Source organism: Neophocaena asiaeorientalis, unplaced genomic scaffold (genome assembly GCF_003031525.2).
Source record: "Neophocaena asiaeorientalis asiaeorientalis breed wild unplaced genomic scaffold, Neophocaena_asiaeorientalis_V1.1 scaffold501, whole genome shotgun sequence".
Classification (NCBI taxonomy): Eukaryota; Metazoa; Chordata; class Mammalia; order Artiodactyla; family Phocoenidae; genus Neophocaena; species Neophocaena asiaeorientalis.
The window spans coordinates 1,286,226-1,304,642 of record NW_020172678.1 but is presented as its reverse complement, the minus strand read 5'-3'; the positions used below and the strand labels follow the sequence as shown (position 1 = coordinate 1,304,642).

The window sequence follows — 18,417 nt, the reverse complement described above, 5'->3', positions numbered from 1 at the left end:
CCAGCCAGAGGCTGTGGACACTAAGGTACAGCCCAGCTTGTGGCCTTTATACCTTTCTTCTGCCCTTCGCCACACAAGATCTTCAGCTGTTTCTGTGTACCTCCACCCCTATCCCTCACCCTCAGATTCTAGAAAACGCCAATAAACCATTCTTTGCACTACTAAGCCACCTCAGCAGCTATCCTGTGGCATCCCCTCATTTGAGTATAAGAATATTATACTTGAAGAGATCAGGTGACTCCACCACAGCAAGTTGATGAAGCCAGGACTAGAGCTCAGGTCTTGTGACTTGCAAGCAGTTTTTCTACTGTGTCTCCTTGCTCCTCTGCATTGTTCTGGCTCCACCACAGCAAGTTGATGAAGCCAGGACTAGAGCTCAGGTCTTGTGACTTGCAAGCAGTTTTTCTACTGTGTCTCCTTGCTCCTCTGCATTGTTCTGGCTCCACCACAGCAAGTTGATGAAGCCAGGACTAGAGCTCAGGTCTTGTGACTTGCAAGCAGTTTTTCTACTGTGTCTCCTTGCTCCTCTGCATTGTTCTGGCTCCACCACAGCAAGTTGATGGAGCCAGGACTAGAGCTCAGGTCTTGTGACTAGCAAGCAGTTTTTCTACTGCGTCTCTTTGCTCCTCTGCATTGTTCTGGCATTTGTATCAGCTGACCTCAGGGGCCCTGTGCTGAATATAATGGAGGCTATAGAGGTGAAGTGAAAGAGCAAATGCAGAAAAAAAAATGACAAGAAAGAACTGAAATTATAGGAATGAAATAAGCAGAGAAGGCACACTGCCTTTAGTTTAAGTTCACATTGCTTCTAGAAGAATCTAATCTGAGGTTTATAGATATGAACACTTCATTGCTGGTTGGTTCATAAATAGAAATTCATCTTTTTCTTTCCTCTGAGTTTTACCTCACTTAAGAGTGTGTCTGTAAGCAATAACATAATTTATAGATGTAGCTGGATCAGGCTTGAGGATAAATGGCAGAGAAGGCAGGGGAAATTGCCTAGTCCTTCCTGGCTTGTTTTTTGTGAGAACCCAGTTCTCACGTGATTGCTAGTGTTTAACAGTAAATGTCAGAGAAAGAAAAAATGGCAAGAGAGAAGAGATTTTCTGATGAGATCTGGAAAAAGATAAAAACAAAGAGACTGTATTGATCTAGTGAGATGGGGGCCACTGCTTCTGCCAAGGGGCACAGTTGGGAAAGACGAAGTGGCTGATGGAAAACCTGTTGGGAGGAAGGGCAGGAGCTCAGCCATGCAGATTCTCCACTGTCAGTCAGTAATGGGTGGGTGAAGCCTCAGACAAGTCTCCTTGTTCCCCACTTCCCCATCCTTTCTCTGCCTCATTATTTCCTTGACTTTTTGATATTGTGTTCTTTCCAGTGGGAGGAAAATGCCAAGACAGAGACTATCAGGCATTCTTTATTTTTTTTCAAGGCACTCTTCTGGTAATAATTTATTAGAAAAGCCACCACTGCATGCTGAAGACTTAGAATTCCGTCCTTAAATATTATGTGGATTTTCACTTTTTAAATTTTTATTGTGGTAAAATATATATAACAAAAGTTGCCATTTAAACCATTTTTAAGTATGTAAGTCAGTGGCATTAATTACATTCACAGTGTTGTACAACCATCACCACTATTTCCAAAACTTTTCCATCACCCCAAACAGAAAATCTGTACTGATTAACCACTAACTCCCCAGCCCCGTGTAACCTCCAATTTACTTTCTCTATAAATTTAGTATCAGGCATTCTTACTTAATTATATATACCTCCTAAACTGTGGCAGCAGTAGAAAGAAAGTGGAATCTGAAGTGAAAAGGAAAGGGGGTTATGGATTAAAAACTGAATTATCATTTTCTTAAATGTGACGTAAATACACTTGAAAATTTTTTATTGTGACTGAATAGTTTTATCCTTCCATTCAGAGAAAGCAAAATGAAAGTCCCTCAGCTGTGCTAACTCAACATCTTTCTTCTTTCAGTAACCATGCAGCAGGTGGCCAGGACAGTGGCTAAAGTGGAACTCTCAGATCACGTGTGTGATGTGGTGTTTGCGCTCTTTGACTGTGATGGTGAGTGGGGCCCTCTGGAGTCCGGCGGGAAAACCAAGCCTTACTGCCCTTTAAGTAGACACTTTTATGATGGAGCCTTGCAGCTCCAGGGTACCAGCCTAGACTGCTTCAACTTCCCCATTTCCCACATCAGTAGCTCAGCCCTCAGACTCATGACATTGAGAAATATCACCCCTGGTCCTGGTTTGTGTTCTCCATTTCTTCTTATAATTCTAATTTGCCTGTAGGCCTAAATTCATTTATGACCCTAAGGATCTTAAAAATAAAAACAAGGGAATTCCCTGGTGGTCCAGTGTTTAGGACTCCCCACTTCCACTGCAGGGGGCACGGGTTCGATTCCTGGTTGGGGAACTAAGATCCCACATGCTGTGTGACACGGCCAAAAAAAAAAAAAAATCAGACCCAGCTTACTGCTTAGTAGATAGGAGCACTTGAATATTTGAATGTCTCTAGGAAGAAGATGGTACTGGTCACTCCACCACCCAGGGCACATTTCAGTCATTTACAACCCATCGTAGCATTCCAGCTGCACACCAAGGTCTGTTGTGTCTGTGAGCACTCGGCAGTTTATTTAGCCCATCTAAGAGATCCTGGTTCTGCTCTGGCCTTATTTCTCAGCTATGTTGGCTGATACAATGATGATAATATTAACAGTGGAGGCTCACAGTTTTTTCTTTCTTTTTTTTTTGCCTTAAATTTATTTATTTTTACTTTATTTTTATTGGAGTATAGTTGATTTACAATGTTGTATTAGTTTCAGGCATGCAGCAAAGTGAATCAGTTATACATACACATCTATCCACCCTTTTTTAGATTCTTCTCTCATATAGACCATTATAGAGTACTGAGTAGAGTCCCCTGTGCTATACAGTAGGTCCTCATTAGTTATCTCACAGTTTTTTCATTGCTTACTATGAGCTGGATACACAGTGCAAGCTGCTCATTTAATCCTCTGACACAGGAGTAGTTATTAACCACATTTTACAGATAAGGAAGCTGCAACTCAGAGAGGTAAAGGAGTTTTCCCAGGATCACAAAGGTAGTATTAGATAGCAAATCCAGGATTTGAACCAAAAGTGCACTGCCCCCCTCTGTACTATATGACCTCCATTCCCTGTCTCACAGCCAGGATTCACTGTTCATCTTCCTCCAGGAAGCTAGGCTCACAGAATTCAAGAACAGATCAAAAGCTCCTGCATGTGTGAAACCTTCCCTTTTGATCCCAGCATAATGAATCACTCTGTGTTTTTAATTCCTTAACTTGGTTCAGTTTGTCTGCATTGCTGCATGTTACACTCCATCTCTGTGTATGTGACTTAACGTCCCTACCAAATTGTGAGCTTTTTATGGGTAGTTACAAGTCCTATCCACCTTTGGATCCCCCCTCCCCTGCAAACAGGACCTCAGACAGTACTTTGCACATAACAGGTGTTCATTAACTTTTTGTTTGTTTTTTATTTTTAGTTGTGCCAGGTCTTAGTTGCGGCAGGTGGGTTACTTAGTTGTGGCATGCAAACTCTTAGCTGTGGCATGCATGTGGGATCTAGTTCCCTGACCAGAGATCGAACCCACGTCCCCTACATTGGAAGGTGGATTCCCAACCACTGCACCACCAGGGAAGTCCTCATTAACTTCTTAAATTGAACTCGAGTTATTTAAATCTCCCCCCTGAACTCACAACCGAGGTCTTAGTGAAATGAAGCCCCAGAGCGAGGACAAGGAGAGTCCTCATCCACAGGGAAGGGTGATTATTCTCTAGAGCTGCCCTGTCCAATATGATACCACAGTTACATGTGGTTATTTAAATTTAAATTAATTAAAATTGAATACAATTTAAAACTCACTTCTTCCAGTATCACACGTGGCTGGTGGCTCCTGTATTGAAAATAGCACAGATAAAAACGTTTCCCTCATCGCAGAGAGTTCTAATGGACAGCACTGCTGCAGAGAGAGTAACTCTCCCCAGGTTTTGTTTTTACTCTAATCACTTTTAGGTAGTTTGAGTTTTTTCCCAAAGAACATTTTTATAATTTTTGAAGCCAGTATCCAAGAGCTGGTTTGTGAAGTGAATATGGGAGTAATGGCAACCAGCATCACAGTTCCCCTCTTCTCCCGGGAAGTCCTGGGAAATGTTTGATTTTCCAGCCTTTTAGAAGGAGGCTCTATCAATATCTACTTCTATTACCTTTAAAAAATCATTTTATCTCTGGGACCTAATTTTTTAATTGACATATAACATATTAGTTTCAGGTGTACAACATAATGATTCAATATTTGTGTATATTGCAAAATGATCACCATAATAAGTCTAGTCACCATACATGTTACAAATTTTTTTTCTTATAATGAGAATTTTTAAGATCTACTCTCAGCAACTTGCAAATATGCAATACAGTGTTTTAAAATATAGTCTTCATGCTGTACATTATATCCCCATGACTTACTTATAACTGGAAGTTTGTACCTTTTGAAGCCCTGCACCAGAATTCATCCACCTCCATCCCCCACCTCTAGCAACCTCTAATCTGTTCTATATATCTATGAACTCAATTATTTTTGTTTGTTCGTTTTAGATTCCGCATATAACTGAGATCATACAGTATTTGTCTTTCTCTGATTTATGTCAGCATAATGGCCTCAAGGTCCATCCGTTGTCAAAAATGGCAAAGTTCCCTTCCTTTTATGGCTGAATAATATTCCATCGTACACACAATATATATACACACACACACATATCACATTTTCTTCATCCATTCATCTGTCCATGGACACTTAGGTTGTTTCTGTGTCTTAGCTCTTATAAATAATGCTGCAGTGAACATAGGGGTGCATATATCTTTTCAAGTGAGTGTTTTTGTTTCTTTCAGATACATACCCAGAAGTGGAATGTGGATCACATGGTAGTTTTATTTTTAGTTTTCTGAGGAACTTCCATACTGTTTTCCATAGCGGCTGGACCAGTTTACATTCTCTCCAACAGTGCACAGGTTCCCTTTTCTCCACAGCCTGGCCAACACTTGTCATTTGTTGTTGTTGTTAACAGCCATTCTGACAGGTGTGAGGTGGTATCTCACTGTGGCTTTGATTTGCATTTCCCTGATGATCAGTGATGTTGAGCATCTTTTCACGTGTCTATTGGCCATTTGTATGTCTTCTTTGGGAAGCATCTGTTCAGGTCCTCTGCACATTTTTAATCAGGTTGTTTGGTTTTTTGCTGTTGAGTTGCATGAGTTCTCTGTATATTTTGCATTTTAACCCCTTATCAGTATATGATTTGCAGATATCTTCTCCTGTCTAGTAGATTGCCTTCTCATTTTGTTGATGGTTTCCTTTGCTGTGCAGAAGCTTTTTAGTTTGATATAATTCCACTTGTTTATTTTTGCTTTTGTTACCTTTGCTTTTGGTGGTAAATGGGGTTTATTTTCTTTTTGTTTGTTTGTTTTGGGGTTTTTTTGTTTTTGTTTTTTTTTAATTTTTTTAATTTTTTTTTTTGGCTGCATTGGGTTTTCTGCTGCTCGCAGGCTTTCTCTAGTTGTGGCGAGTGGGGGCTACTCTTCATTGCCGTGCGCAGGCTTCTAATTGTGGTGGCTTCTCTTGTTGCAGAGCATGGGCTCTAGGTGCCTGGGCTTCAGTAGTTGTGGCACACGGGATTCAGTAGTTGTGGCTCACTGGCTTAGTTGCTCCATGGCATGTGGGATCTTCCCGGGCCAGGGCTCGAACCCACCAGGGAAGCCTGGGGTTCATTTTCTTAATCTACAGAAAAGGGAAGTAGATATTAAATTCGAAAGCCATTGTCATTTCTACCAGTGCAAGACGTTAGGTCAAAATGCCAGGGGAGGGCTTCCCTGGTGGCACAGTGGTTGAGAGTCCACCTGCCAATGCAGGGGACACGGGTTCGTGTCCCGGTCCGGGAGGATCCCACATGCCGCGGAGTGGCTGGGCCCGTGAGCCATGGCCGCTGAGCCTGCACGTCTGGAGCCTGTGCTCCGCAATGGGAGAGGCCACAACAGTGAGAGGCCCGCATACCGCAAAAACAAAAACAAAAAAAAAATGCCAGGGGACAGAGAATTCCAATTTTCAAACAGACTTGTTTGTCACAGAATTTAGAGTTGCAGTCACAGATCACACATGCACACAAATGACACTCAGTCATATATCCAATTCACAGGTAACAAAGGCCGTTCAGACTGGTCAGCCCTGGCCTTAGGGAAGCAAGAAGCAAATCCCAGAGTAGTTTGAATGAAATAACCTCAGGTTTGGGGAATTCCATGGTGGTCCAGTGGTTAGGACTCTGCGCTTTTACTGCCCAAGGGTTCAGGTTTGATCCTCCGTCGGGGAGCTAAGATCCTGCAAGCCCCACCACCAAAAAATAAATAAATAAAAATAACTTCAGGTTTTTTCATCTTAAGCTTCTTTTTATACAAAATATTAAGAATCCTATTTAGACCTTTTTGTTCTTTTAATTGCATTCTTAATAAGCCATATTACTGATTAACTTTCAGCCCAGCCAGGCTACTTTTTAAGTTAAAGTATAATATACATACAAAAAAATGCAAATACCATAAGTGTGGAGCTTGATAAATTTTTAAAAACTGAACACACCCATGCATCATCCTGAAGCAGCACATCACCAGGACCGCAGAGCTGCCTGGTGCTGCTGCCCTCCGGTCACTCATACCCCCGAGGGCGGCCACTTCCCTAACTTCTAGTGCCACAGGTTAGCTTTACCTGTTTTTTGTTTGTTTTAATCTTGCTCTGAGGTATCCCTGAGGCTGCCCATGCTCTTTTCAGACAGCAAACATGGGCCCGTTTAGATTTTCAGGTACTCTGTACAGAAGTAAACCAATTATTCCCTCTTACCACTTTCTTCCCAGACTGATCATTAGTAGAGGTCTGTTTGCTAGCTTCCTGTCACCACCAGTAATGGCTGCGATTCTTTTAATCAGCAGACATTTACTCCTGAGCATCTAGTCAAATGGTAACTGTCCTCTACTTTTGGAGTGGTTACTATTCCATGTGGCTTGAGAAGTGACCTTGGGTCGGACCAGATGCTCTCCAGGTTCTCCTCTAGACCTGAGAGTCTGCCACTGAAGAGGGTCAAATGAGAAGCCATGAGAAAATGGGCTTAACCCAAAGCCAGGTTTTGATTTTAGTTTTCACCATGAAAAGCCTCATCATGTCTTACCTGGACTATTGCAGCAGCCTCCTAACTGGCTCCCATACTCACTCCATCTGTGCCACTCCAGTCTATCACCATCATCCAGCTAGAGAAATCTACCCAAAATGGAAATCTAACTACATCTTACTCCCCTCTCCCAGTCCTTTCCTGCCCTGAAGATAAAGTGCAAACCCTTTCATAAGGATACAAGATCCTTGAGGACCTGTCTCCTGCCTTCCTCTTTGGTTTACTGGCCATACCCCTATCTTTGTGTGTCCAGCAATACCTAACTCCTTGTAGTTCTCTAACAGCTGTGCTGCTTCCTACAGGTGCCTTTGCTTATGCTACTACCATACTGGAATGCCTCCCCCGTCTCACTCCCCTCTGCTTGGCCACTTCCTGCTCATCCTTTGGGATTCAACTTAGGAGTCACCTCCAGGAAGCCTTTACTGACCTGTACTTGCACCCTCCCCAGCCTGGGTTAGATAGTCTTCCTCTGTGCCCCCATAGCATCCTCTGTTTACCCCATTATGGCACTTACCATACTATTGAAATAATGTACTTGTCTCTCCCATAACCTGATGGTATTTCAAGGGACAAAGTCATTTTTATCTCTTTATTCTCAACACCTAGCACAGGACCTGACATATATATTCTCATTCAACTTCTGTCACACTACACGGAACTATCACTGAGTTGCAATTGGAAACATCAAGGACAGTACAAACCAGTTCATTTTTAACCAAGAGAATTGAGTTTGGCTGTGAGAGAGCTCTAGGCTTTGGGACCTACATGATGTGAGCAATGGAATTGTCTCATTGTCTTTGTTCCAAGGCTGTCACTTATCCCTGTTGTGTTTGCCTCTTCTTCTAGGCAACGGAGAGCTGAGCAATAAGGAATTTGTTTCTATCATGAAGCAACGGCTGATGAGAGGCCTGGAGAAGCCCAAAGACATGGGCTTCACCCGCCTCATGCAGGCCATGTGGAAATGTGCACAGGAAACTGCCTGGGACTTCGCTTTGCCCAAACAGTAACCGAGAACTGCACGAGGAGCCGCGCCTCCAGGCCAAGCACCCTGGCCCCTTGGGCAGAGCCTTGGCACAGTCCTCCCCGCTGCTGCTTCCGGAAGTAGTGCTCCCCTCCTCCTGGGAATGATCTCAGGACTCATCAAGTTTCCCCTCTCCCAGTGTTCTGATAGGCCCTGGTTCTAAACCAGTGATTCTCCCTAGAGGTCCTCAAAAACATGAGCAGGTCCTAAAAGCGTAGACCTTTGGCACGTTCGACAGTACTACCCATTCAAGCACCCTACAGACAAAGAATGCGGGACCCATCCATGTACCTGCCAACCCTGGGAAACACCCATTTCTTGAGTCATCTTGGTGTGGATTTATATTAACAAGAACATTCCTTGCTTCTCCTCCTGCTGGTGTTTTTTAAGCTACAAATTGGGAAAACCTCTGGCAGAAAAAGGAAATCAGTGATGAATGATAACGAGGATGACCCAGGCACCCTGAGCTGGTGGGAAGCCTGGGCCAGAGGAAGGATCTGTGTCAGTCCCCAGGGTGGCTCTGAGGCAGTGTGCACAGTGGGAATGGAGCAAGATTAGGAATTTAAAGTAGCTGCTGCATGGCTCTCTCCACTCCCTTCTTTTCCTCTCAGGCTCCCTAAGAAGACTCCAGCACGACTGTGCTTATTAAATGAGTGGCAGTGATTAAGCTCATGGCCCCTGCGAGTGCCATTTCCCCTCCAGGTGTGTGCCTCTGAAGCTGAGTCCTGGCTCAGAGCCTGTCTGCCCTGTCTTAAACACTTGTAAAATAGCACTTTAATTATAACGGTTTGCAGTAAAGCCCCACCAACCACCGCCAAAGGCTCTTGTCTCCTTTATTTTAGGGTCCTCTGGGGCCCTTTTCATTTCACTTCTCCACTGGCTTTGAGATCCTAGCAGCAGACCTGTTTTCTTTCCACCAGAGCCTGGTCCTTCCTGTTGAGAAGGCACTTTGAGCATAAACAAAACGGGCATTTGGAGGTTAGTGGTGGCATTTTCCAGCAAGGTTTGGATAGCATTTCATCCTGGACCAAGGCTACCAGGTCCAACGTAGTCCTTGATTACTCATGGCCCACGAGAAGGAACCAAGACAGGGTGGTGGGGGATATGAGACATCATCTGGTACGGTGGACCTAAGTGTTAAGAACCATAGCAACCGGGAATTCCCTGGCAGTCCAGTGGTTAGGACTCTGCCTTCTCACCACTGAGGGCCCGGGTTCAGTCCCTAGTCGGGGAACTAAAATCCCAGAAGCCGCGCAGCACGGCCAAGAAAAAGAAGAAAGAAATGAACCATAGCAACCAGTGTTTTATGTGGATTCAACTCTGCCACTAACTCAGTGTGACCTTGAGCAAGCAAGCAATTTCCCATGTTTTCTCAACTATAAAATGACAGATAGGGTTGAGCTTAATGGGCTTAGAGGTTTCTTCCAGGTCCAGAAACCTCTCCTTCAGCTCTTCTCCAGAATTCCTACAACCTCCAGAACCTCCAGGTAGTGCTCCTTGGCACGATAGGGTCTCGCATCCAGTGTAATAGCACCACCACACCAAAAACCCAGTGCTTCCTGCAAGGCCTAGAAGTTGGTAGGGAGTGTTTATCAGGCAGAGAAGAGCAGAGACATAGGTCTGCACCTGTGGCTCCACAAGGACAGGACTAACCCCAGCATTTTCTCCAGAGCAATTTAATAACCTCACTTCTAACATCCTTTCTGGGAGCAGATTAGATTACCTCTCAAAGGAGCTTCCCACTCATGCACCTCATCTATCTTCCACTGTTTCCTTTCTTGTGGCACGTATTCCTGGCACCCAAGTGTAGCCTTTGCCTTGCTCATTGCCCCAGGGCTGAGGCGTCAGCAAAATGTGAGCTTTTTCTTAAACTTGTCCCATAATCCCCAAATCACTCTTTTCCCCAATCCTCATTTCTCCAGCCTGAAAGAGAAGTCCCTTTCACAGCCTCTGTGGGGCATTCACTCCCTCACCAGGAGAGACCTGCCAACTGGCCTGGGTTCACTGAAGCTGAAAGCCAAAGTATAGCAGGAAAGGATAAGGATCTCACCTGCAACTTCTTGAAACCCAGGGTCAAGAGCACCTATGACAAGTACGTGGAATTCCAACTGAACTCCATTAGCTCCTAGGAGAGCCGGAGGAAGCAGAGGCGGTCCAGGTGCTCAAGAAGACAGGACGGCCACACTTTGGCACAACAGGGCAAATGTGCAGGCAAAAGGTACAAGCTAAGTCACCCAGAAGAGGCCATGATGCCCCAAGGAAGTCCTTGACCAAGGGACCAAGGAAGCATGTGAGCTCCCTGGTGGTCTAGTGGCTAGGATTTGGTGCTTTCACCAAGGAAGCATGTGAGCAGGCTGAGGGGACTTTAGTAGGCAGAGTTTGGGGGTAAGGCTGGGAGCATTTGGGAATACAGAAGGCTGATAATGTGCTTCTCTTTTTATTCCCATTGTTTCTAATACCTAGACAGAATAACCTTCCCCTCTGCCTTCAAGATTCAGATCAAACTGTCCCTTCCTTAATCCTCTTCCAGACAAGATTAATGGCCCCTCCTTTGCCTCCCAAGGATCTCTTGCCCACCCATAACAACGCTGCTGTAACTTGACGTAATTTTTGTGAGATTGTCACCCACAAAGTTCAGACCCAAAGCAGTGACATAATCAAAGAAAGAGTCTACCACCAAAAGCAAATTTTAAAATATTTCTCGGACGAGGTAAAAGTGATACTAGCAGTGCCTCAATAAATTCTTCCTGAGACAGGCTGGGACCTGGGGCCTTTACTGCAGTGCTTGCACCTGGACACACATCTCCACAGCAACAGAGTACAAAGAAACTAATGGAATTAAAAATAACTGCATGCATGCCGCAATCCGGGCAATTATGAGCAATAAGATAAAAGGCCACAAACCGACTGCCACTTAGGTGCTGGGAGCAAAAGCAGGGTTCTGTGCATGATCCCTGCACACGGCACCACCAAGAGGGTGGGCAGAACATCTAAGCCACTCCTCCGGCCCCATCTGCAGATCTGCCTCCGTCCTCACCCCACCGAAGGAACCAGCCTGCCCTCCACGGAGAGCGAGCAAGGGCACCTGTTACTTGTTGCTCCCTCGTGCTGTAGCACAAGTCCCAGTAAAGCCTTGCCTGAATTCCTCATCTGGCCTCTTATCAATTTCTGTTGGTTAAAGAGTCCAAGGACCCAAGTCAGTAACACTCCTACACACCCACAGCTGTTGTCTACTTTTGTTATTGTTCTCTACTTCTTAAAAAAATAAATAACTCCCCAGTTCTAGCCTCTAAGCTTTGGAGAGGAAATGAAACTAAGAGGGGAGCCAGGCTGCTAGGCTTCCTTGATGGGCTCAGCTGGGCTTCCTAGATGATCTAAGAGGACAAGCAGGGAGAATGTGGAGAGAGAGTTACTAAGGAAAGAGCGTAAGAACATACATGATATACAAAAATCATCATTTTCAGAGTTTTTAGTGCCCCACCTAGTTTTATGTCTGGTTGGAGCACAGGCACTGAATAGGACTCTTAAGGCAAAGGAAAAGGCCAGACAGTGACTGCCGCTAGACAAGGAAGAAAGGACAGCAGCAGGGGAGCCCGGAGTCAGGTTCCCAGACCAGAGCATCCTCTCCAAGCCCAAGCACAGCCCAAGCCAGGTTATGTGTCCCAACAAGCAGCTCAGAAAAGGAACGTGGAACAGAGTAGCTCAGCTTTCAGGCTTTAGGTGCCACCTGCTGGCAAGAAGGCTTAGCGCCAGGAGTCACTGGCAGGGGAGGGGCAGCTGCTGGAGTCCAGCCTAGCCCCAGTCCTACTCCAGAGAATAGGCCTCCCAGGGACCTGGGTGGCATGGGGTGGAGGGAGATGAACAACCAGAGATGAACCATAATCACGAAGAGAGACACAATGGATATGACAATACCTGAGGGGAGAGAAGCATCCGGGTATTGTTCTCTGTGGCTCCAAAATGGGAATTTTTACCAGCAAGTGACAGGGTAAGAGTCACCATTCATTCTACGACTCTTTACTGATCACCTACTGTGGGCCAGGCACTGAGCAAGGTCTTCAAGGAGTTTGCAGGCGGAATCTAAAAGTGAGAAAAACAGAAAAGAAGCAAAAAGGTTAAGTACAAGCTGTGTGAGAGCACTTAGAAAAGCAGAAGGCTATCTAATCCAGATTTGGAAGTTCAAGGCAGGCTTACAGAGAATTTTTTTTTATTAAAAATACTGAGACCTGAGGGTTGAGTAGGAGTTAACAAAGGGGGAAGGAGGAGTGTCCGGGCAGCAGGTACGGAATGTACAAAGGTCCAAAGGCCAAAAAGCATGTTTCTGGGAACGGAAGTTCTAGGGTGTATCCAGTAAGTACAGATTGGGGAATGATTTTGTTACCCAAGGATGAATTAAGATGGCAGTCATTCACAAAAAAAGATGACAAAAAATACCGTTGGGCATTTTGAAACACACTTATAGATAACTAATAGGTTGTAGAAAAAATCATGATGGAAATTTTTAAATGCTTGGAACTGAATATGATAATGAAAATACTAGATATGAAAACCTGTGGGACACAGCTAAAGGGAAACTTAGAAACATCTTAACTTCCATACTTATTTACAGAAGATGGGCTGACAGTTAATAAGCTAAGCACCTGCCTCAAAGAGTTGGAAAAAGGGGCTTCCCTGGCGGCGCAGTGGTTAAGAATCCGCCTGCCAATGCAGGGGACATGGGTTCGAGCCCTGGTCCGGGAAGATCCCACATGCTACGGAGCAACTAAGCCCATGTGCCACAACTACTCAGCCTGCGCTCTAGAGCCCATAAGCCACAACTACAGAGCCCGAGTCCCACAAGTATTGAAACCCGCACGCCTAGAACCCGTGCTGCACAACAAAGAGAAGCCACCGCAGTGAGAAGCCCGCACACTGCAACAAAGAGTAGCCCCCGCTCACCGCAACTAAAGAAAGCCCGCACGCAGCAACGAAGACCCAACGCAGCCAAAAAATAAAAATAAATAATTTTTAAAATTTATAAACAAAATATTCAATAGCTATAGTAAATTGGATCAACAGTTAAAAATCTGCTTACAACAAAAAGTACCAAACCCAGATGGCTTTATATAAGGGAGAAAAAAAGAAAATAGGACCAGGTTCTATAGGATCCTGTAAGCTCCAATAAGGAGTTTGGACTTCTATCTTAATGCCACTTGGGAGCCACTGAAGGGTTTTAAGCAGGAAAATGACATAATGAGCTTTGCATTTTGGAATGATGACTTTGCCTGCAAGGCTACAGATGGATTGGAGTGGGATCCAGGTTGGAGACTGCTATAATAATCCAGTTAACAGATGCTGGAAGCCTGGATTAGGGGAATGGCTGCAGAGTTGGAGAGGTGCTAACAGATTTGGAGATTTGGAAGATGTTCAGATCACGCCTGAGGGGTAAGCGTGGGGCATATAAATTGGAGGATGGTAAGGGAGAGGAAAGAATTCAGCATGAAACCTAAATTTGTTTGGGTAACTGGGTGTGTGAGAGTGCTCTTCGCGGGTAGGGAGGCTGAGAGAACCAGGTTTGGGTGGAGAATGATGAGGCAATTTTTTGATATGGTGCCTGAGAGATATCCCAGTAGAAATACCTAGTAGGTAGGTAGATATGAGTCTGGACCCAGGAGAGGTCTAGGGGATCTCCTAAAAACCTGGGTTCTCCCAATTTCAAGGCCAACTAACCATGAACCCATGAGGTCTGAATCAGTGTCCTAACACCAGCTCCATCTCTTCCCCAAGAGAAGCCGGGAATAGAGACCATCAAAGAGAAAGGAGTTTGAATCAAAGAACCCATACTTGGGATGTCCCTGAAACAGACATGTTTGGGAGAAAGGACTTCAAGTGCCCTGTGCCCTTATCCTCCAGCTTCTGGCCCGCCCTAGATGTGAGGTCTCCTCCCTCTTTAGGGAGAAATAGGGAGCAAGGGACTGAAGTGGAGATCCAGAGATGCTATGGAGACATCTTCATGTGTTCATTCAACAAATAATTTATTGAAGCTAAAATTGAAAATTCAATTACCTATCAGTCATTCACACTCTTGGGTGAATTTTCATCATCTTCAATGTGAGGTTTAGGTTTCTCTCTCTTTTTTTTTTTAAATAGGTGAACATTCACATGTTTCCAGAATCAAACTTACATTAAAAAAGTATACATTGGAAAGCCTCATTCCCAACCATTCCCACAGCTGTATTCCATTGTGTTCCATAGTTTAATCAGTAAGGGTCGTTTTTTTGGAGAGAGATTTTGGAGGCTGGAGCTCTCTGAAAGGAAGGCCTTGGTGGATAGGCATTTGGAGGCAGCAGGGGACACTGCGGAGTCAGCGAGCAAAAGAGCAAAGGACAGGAAGTGGGGGACATTCCACTGACTTGGTAATTCTTCCTGGAGCCTTAGGAAGGAATTTATCCCCTTGGCTAGCTCAGGAAAACTCTGGATAAAGTGTTTGGGGAGAGAAAAACCTGTCTCTGGGATTCATTTATTCTATTCATTTAACAAATATGTATTGAGCCCCTGTTCGGTGTCAGGCCTTGTGCTCAGACTGTGGGGAGCATAAGGGCAAGATCTCCATCCTGGTTTAGCTGAAGACAGGATGTAAACAGACTCACAAGCAAAGGGCGCCAACTGTGCAGAGCGGTGAAGGTGGGTGTCCATGGAGGAGCCAAGCTAAGTGCTATGGGAATTCACGCAGGGAGAGCTCTTGGAGGAGTTGGCCCTTTCTCAGCCTCAGACCCAGGCTCAGATGTCATCTCCCCCAGGAAACCTTTCCAATTCTACACACACAAGTAACAGCTCCCTCTTCTGAGCCTCTTCAAGCTTACACTCAATCCCACTGTTGTACTTTCCACACTGTCTTCTAATTCTTTTAATATCTCCCCTACTAGACTGAAAGCTCCCTGATGTCGGGTCCTGTCCTTTATTCTCGGTGCATCTCTGAATCCCTAAAACTCTGCACAGTGCCTGGCTTTCAGTGTAGACATCTATTAAATTTATTCCATCTCTCCACAGAGGAGATATAGAGTTTAAGCGGAGCCCTGAAGAACTAGTTAGATTTGGACAGGTGTAAAAGATAATTAAGGAGGACAGGCAGATGGATGGGGGGTGGGAGAAGGGGGTGAAATATATCTTAAGAGTGATGGGGAGGGGACCATAGGAGATTAAAGCATGTTAAGGTCAGACTGAATTCTTAGTGTCCCTGGAGGAGAGGAATCTGGAGGCTGGTGGTCACCTAATACAGCACAAGGTTTTTTTCAGCTCTAGGAGCAAAATGAGGAGAAGCTGAGATTCATTGGGAGAATCATTTTCCCAGTGACTTCACCTGGATTTCTATGAAGGCAATTAAGGATGTTATCTCTCTTTTTAGGCCTCATCCTCCCACCCATGCCATGATTCCAGCTAGTCAGGATAGAAGTTTCTAATTTTTTCCTTAGATCAACATCATGACATCTTGATTTCAAGAACTATTGAGGAGAAACTGTAACTTCAGGTCACCCCTGGCATACCAGTTCCATTTTCAAACAACATCTATAGACCAAGGGCCATAATGTTTAACATGAACTGAGCAGGAATGTGACTCTCTTCCTGGCCTTTGGACTGAGAAGGAACCACAGAAAAGTCAAATTGCCTCCGGACAAAAAGGACACCCGGTTTGAGATCTTTAAGAAAGGTAGGGAGTGATAACATGGAAGAAGCTGGTTAGCCCAGCATTCAGGCTGAATTTATAATCCCTTCTGAAACAACACAGCCTTTCTGAATTGAAACAGTTCCGTGAAACGAGGCAGGAAGAGGTCCTATCACGCACGCATACACTCCGCCGCCTCTCCAGACCCTGCCAACCAAAAGCCAGATTATTGACTGTGGACTCAAAATTGATATGCCTTGTGGGAAAGGAGAGGAGGGCTTACAAGCCAGTAGCTGAGCAATCACAGTCCAGTTCCTTAACACAACAAATTACAGGCCTTTTACACAGGGGCACCCTTCTCACAAAGTGATGTGCCTGTTGCCAGCCTGACAAGGGAGGTGCCTCGTGACACTCAGGAGATGGAAGAGATACTTAGCAAGAGAGGGGACTACCTAGCAGTCCCGGTCAACAAACCTCAGAGAGGCTATTTGAAAGGTGCCCCAGTGTTTATCCTTTAACACACATGAAGGACCGATCAATTTGTGGAGACCTTAACTTTCTCTAAGCGTAGGGCTGTCTTATTAAGGAGACGCTGATTTCTTCACACCAGGATACTCTTTACAGCCCAGCTTGGAGTTTTCATTGGGAAGAGAACAGTGGGAATGGAAAGAAAGGTTGGATGTGAAGAAATTTCCAAGGGTGAACCTGTAGCCAAGGAGGCCATGACCTTGCTTCTTACTACACTGAGCAAATAAAAGCTATCTGAAAAGAACTTCCTTGTGTTCCCACTTCTAGATCTGCCAGCTGGCCCACAGTATACCTAGCCACACTCCTGAAAATCAATGAGTTGTCCATGGCACTATCTAAAGCCATGCCATCACCATGCCCGGTATGCCACCTCCTCTGTCTATTCCTATAATTGTCTCCTCTCTTTCCTTTTACCAAAATTTCTCACCCAATTAAATAATTCCTATCACAGAATGCTATAATATATCCCATCTTAAAAAACAAAAACAAAACTTCCCCACAGTCTTCCTCACATTCCCCACATTCTTCATCCATTTCTTCCTTACACTCACTCTCTGAAATTCCTTCCTGTCAGGCTTTCACTGCTTATCATCCGCTGAGAGCAGTCCTGTCAAGGTCACCACCGACCTCCACCTTGTAAAATCCACTGGTCATTTCTCAGTCCTCACAAGTGCTTGTCCTCCCACAGGGTTTACCAGAGTTTGGCCCCTCCCTCCCACTTGAAACATTTGTTAAGTGAAAGTAATTTTCTTGGCTTGCCGAGCTGCTTCTTCATTCCCCCTTCCTGGATGCTCCTGTTCCAGACCTCTAAATATGAAACTGGCAAAGGGCTCAGTAACCAGACCTCTCCTCTTCCCTACCTACACTCACTTCCTTGGGGCATTTAGTCCCACGGCTTTAAATACTATTTGTATTTCTTTGTCCACCTAGCCTCGAAGATTTAAATGTCATTTATATATAGTGATAATTTCCAAAATTATATTTCCAGGCCCATCCTCTTCCTTACACCCTACTTACATACAAATTCCTACTCTACGTCTCCACTTGACTCCAAAAGGCATCACGAACTTAACACACCCTAAATCAGACATTTAATATTCCTCCTACCAAACTGCTCCTCTCACAATCTTCCCCCAGCTTCGGTAAATGGAAACTGTTCTTCCACTTACTCAGGGCAAAATCTTGGAATCATCCTTGACTCCTTTCTTTCTCTCACATCCCACATCCAATCCATCGGCAAAATCATTTTGATTGTCTTTAAAATATATCCAGAATTTGACTACTTCTCGCCACCTCCACCATCACCTTTATCCAAATTACTATTAATTCTCACCCGGATTATAGTAGTAGCCCCCGAACTCTCACCTGTAGTAAAACTCTTACCAAATCTCGCTGGGAAGGCCACATAAGGACTGAAAAATGACTGATGGGGACTTCCCTGGTGGTCCAGTTGTTAAGACTCCTCACTCCCAATGCAGAGGGTTTGATCCCTGGTCAGGGAACTAGATCCCACATGCTGCAACTAAAGATCCAGCATGCCGCAACTAAGACCCAGCACAGCCAAAAATAAGTTGTTTTTTTTTTTAAAGAGAGAGAAATGACTGATGGATTTGCCGAAGTGGGTCACTGGTAACGTTGATAAGACTGCTTTCACTGGATTGATGGGTAGGCATAAAAGCCTGACAGAACTGGATTCCACTCTACGGTGGAATCCTACATGCTCCTGTTGATCTGTAATAACTCACCAAGAAAATTTCCCTTTCAGAGCCCTTGTATTTGCTCTTCCTTCTGCCTGGACCACCTTTCTTCCAGGTAGTCACATCTGGAATACCTGCTTTCTCTCTCTCTCTCCTGAATTCGGATTTCTATTAAAATGACAGCTTCTGAGAGAAGATTTCTCCTATCAAGCTGTTTAAAATAGCACCATCCACTCTCAGTCCCTTTATTTCTTTATCTTTTCTTTTTCTC

At 44.7% G+C, this 18,417-nt stretch overlaps 1 protein-coding gene across 1 annotated transcript in view; it reads left to right on the top strand.

Moving 5' to 3' along the window:
* MICU1 (mitochondrial calcium uptake 1) overlaps window positions 1–9,099 on the top strand; it is a 223,853-nt gene extending 214,754 nt beyond the window's left edge. Inside the window, exons 11-12 of the mRNA XM_024739749.1 lie at window positions 1,984–2,073; window positions 8,105–9,099. Coding sequence (XP_024595517.1) covers window positions 1,984–2,073; window positions 8,105–8,265 — 251 coding nt within the window. The 3' untranslated portion in view covers window positions 8,266–9,099. The remainder of the gene's footprint in view (window positions 1–1,983; window positions 2,074–8,104) is intronic.
* Window positions 9,100–18,417: the final 9,318 nt, after the last annotated feature.